Source organism: Priapulus caudatus, unplaced genomic scaffold (assembly GCF_000485595.1).
Source record: "Priapulus caudatus unplaced genomic scaffold, Priapulus_caudatus-5.0.1 Scaffold659, whole genome shotgun sequence".
In the NCBI taxonomy this organism is placed as follows: domain Eukaryota; kingdom Metazoa; phylum Priapulida; class Priapulimorpha; order Priapulimorphida; family Priapulidae; genus Priapulus; species Priapulus caudatus.
Genome location: NW_014577720.1, coordinates 170,131 through 173,498, shown reverse-complemented (window position 1 = coordinate 173,498; position 3,368 = coordinate 170,131). Strand labels below are relative to the sequence as shown.

At 42.4% G+C, this 3,368-nt stretch overlaps 1 protein-coding gene across 1 annotated transcript; it reads left to right on the top strand.

Annotated features, from left to right (window-relative positions):
• Window positions 1-593: 593 nt before the first annotated feature.
• On the top strand, window positions 594-1,843 carry LOC106812545 (52 kDa repressor of the inhibitor of the protein kinase-like; the record flags this gene model as incomplete). Its single annotated transcript, XM_014816441.1, is given in 2 exon segments — window positions 594-1,653; window positions 1,772-1,843. Coding segments are annotated over 2 exon segments (1,132 nt in total), but the record flags the coding sequence as incomplete, so codon positions are not given.
• Between the last annotated feature and the right edge of the window lie 1,525 nt (window positions 1,844-3,368).

The window sequence follows — 3,368 nt, the reverse complement described above, 5'->3', positions numbered from 1 at the left end:
TCTGTCTTCTCTCTTCTCTCTTCTCTCTTCCTTCTTCTTTCTTCTGTCTTCTATCTTCTTTCTTCCTTCTTCTTTCTTCTTTCTTCTATCTTCTTTCTTCCTTCTTCTTTCTTCTCGTTTCTATCTTCTTTCTTCCTTCTTCTTTCTTCTGTCTTCTTTCTTCCTTCTTCTTTCTTCTTTCTTCTATCTTCTTTCTTCCTTCTTCTTTCTTCCGTCTTCTCTCTTCCTTCTTCTTTCCTCTGTCTTCTATCTTCTTTTCTCCTTCTTTTTTCTTCTTTCTTCTTTCTTCTTTCTTTTCTCTTCCTTCTTCTTTCTTCTCTCTTCCTTCTTCTTTCTTCTCTCTTCTATCTTCTTTCTTCTCCGGGGTGAGCTAGTCACTCTCTACGGTGCTCCTCGTCTGGCTCCGTGCAAGGATCCTGTCTTTGCTGCGCCTCGTCTGCCTCTGTGCAGGGATCCTGTCTTTAGTGCTCCTCGTCTGCCTCCGTGCAGGGATCCTGTCTTTAGTGTGCTCGTCTGCCTCCGTGCAGGGATCCAGTCTTTGGTGCATCTAGGGGCTGCTGCCCCGGCGTTCTGATTTCTCCTGCTTTTCGGCTGTTTGCATGGCTTGAGTACAGTTCAGTTCTAGGAGGAGGTATCTGCAAATACTGTGTACTTTTCCCACCAAAGAACACTAAAATCTGTACTGGTGTGCTTGTGTCAACACCCCTAACAAACCTTAAGAAAGCTACGGGAAAAGATGGGTTGTTGGTTAGACATAGTACATTTGATTATCATAAACAGGCAGTAAGTGCAGGATGTGAGTTAGTACATGCATTAAATAATCCAACCCAGACAATACCATATCAAATGTCATGTGAGAATCAACAGATTTATGATAAAAATCTGCACATTCTGAAGTCAATTGTTGGTGTTGTATTACTGTGTGGAAAGCAAAATATAGCCTTACGTGGCCATCGGGATGACAATACGGAAAAGTGTAGTGGCACGTGTAACAAAGGCAACTTCTTGGCTATCCTAAATCACATTGCTTCGTCTGACCTAGTTTTGCGGGATCACTTAGAGAATGGCAAACGGAATTCTCGATATACATCTAAAACTATTCAGAACGAAATCATAGAGATTATTGGTGACAATATTCGTAGACGTTTGACTGAATGCTTGCAAGCTGATGATTCCTTCTTTACGATCATGGGTGATGAAGTCACGGATTCTCATGGAAACCAGGAAGTTCTAGCTGTCTGTTTGCGCTTCCTTGACACAATAAAGACCCCACCTGGAGTAAAGGAAGTGTTTTTTGACTTTATTTACTTGGACAGAACAACTGGTGAGTCGATCAGCAATGCTATTGTTGACTGCCTCTTTCGAAGAGGTATAGATATCAGAAAAGCTCGTGGTCAGAGTTACGATGGTGCCTCCTGCATGTCATCAGCCAGAGTTGGCGTTCAAGGACGCATTAAAGAACTAGCTCCCCGTGCAGTATACACACACTGTAATTGCCACGTACTGAACTTATCCATAGCAGCAGCATGCAAAGTACCAGCAATCAGAAACATGATTGATAGTGTCAATGAGATCTTCAAGTTCTTTGATTACTCACCTAAAAGGCAGAGATATTTGGAAGAAATTCTGGATGAGAAGGAAGATAGTCCATCGGTAAAAAAGCTAAAAGGACTATGTAAGACACGATGGGTTGAAAGACACACATGCTATGAAACGTTTGAAGAACTTTACCCATCATTATGCCAATGCCTTGAGAGAATGCTCAATCCAGCAGAAAATGACCAGCCATGGAACTGGCATCGTGACACCAGAGTCTCAGCACAAGGCCTGCTTTCAACTCTGACTTCGTTCAAGTTCATTGTTACATTCTATACAACCAAGAATTCACTTCACTGTCTAAAGTCTCTTGCTCAGAAGTTGCAAGAGAATGGACTTGATGTTATTGATGCCTATAGCAAAATCGACGCAAAAAAGAAGAAAATCTCAGATTTCAGAACAAATATAGATATAGAATTTATTGATTGGTTCAGTGATGCAACAAAGATGGCAGAAAACATTGGTAGCCAGGTTCAAATGCCGCGCCTAGTAGGACAACAGGTCCACCGTGCGAATGCGAATGCCACCACCCCATTGGAGTACTACAAGAAGAATGTGGCGATTCCATTCTTAGATCACTTGACCCATGAGCTGGACTCTCGTTTCCGCCAAGAGAACAGGGCAGGTGGGGACATATTTCACCTGATGCCATGCTCCATCGTCAAATGTACAGACTTTGATGCATTATGTGAGAAATTATCTTACTGGGAGGATGATCTGCCGAATCCAACAGCCCTCAAGAATGAACTCAAGGAGTGGGCCAATACCTGGAGGGTGAAGCCAGTAGACTCCATTCCAAAGAATTTTATTCAGTGTTATAGTGTAGCTGACAATGATGAATTTCCAAACATTAAAGTTCTTTTGCATGTTGGGTGTACATTGCCAGTAGGTAGTGCTGAAGCAGAGCGGTCTTTTTCTTGCATTCGACGTTTGAAAACATACCTCCGCAGCAACATGTGTCAAGAACGGTTGGCCTCATTAGCTCTCATGAATATACACCACAGCTTGGCAATATCAGTAGCTGATGTATGCAATGAATTCGTTAGAAAGCACAAACGTAGACTTTTTCAAAACAGCCTCATTTTTGAATAGTCACTATTCAAAAACGAGACTGTTTTGAAAAGGTCTACGTTTTAAGTCTAGTATTGTTGAATAACCTTATAACATTTAACATAAACTGGTCACACTACACTACATTTTAAACTTAGTAAAATGTTTAAAAAAATCATCATACTAAAAATTAGTTATAATGTATTATTATTGGTCAGTGAAGCGATTATAAATGATGTAATTTCAAATAAATATTTCTCATTGAAACTTATGGTATTTAGATCCTTTAAAAATCACCTGACAATGCAGGAAATGCCATTTCCGGGGTCTAAATTTAAAAAAAATTCTGGGGGAGTGCCCCCATACCCCCCCCCGCTGTCCGCTTCCGGCCTTCGGCGCTCGCCGCGTGCGCCTTCACCACACGCTCCATCCATAACAGTTGCCCTTTTTATTTATTGCACCCCCCCTTACAGAAATCCTGTATCCGCCCCTGGCGGCTACATTGATGTATTAGGGAGAATGGCAGGACGTGGTTAGGTTAGGCAGTTTCGAGAGTCAGTGTGAAATTGGGGTAGGACGTAGTCTCTGAGAACGGGTACATGTGCGGGCAGTATGGTTGGGTCTGGTGCTGGTCGCGAGGACCCGCACGCGCGACCGCGCGTGTGCGCGGGTCTTTGTCTGTGTGTAAGAAGATGTGAGGTGTGTAAGATATTAAAAGTTAT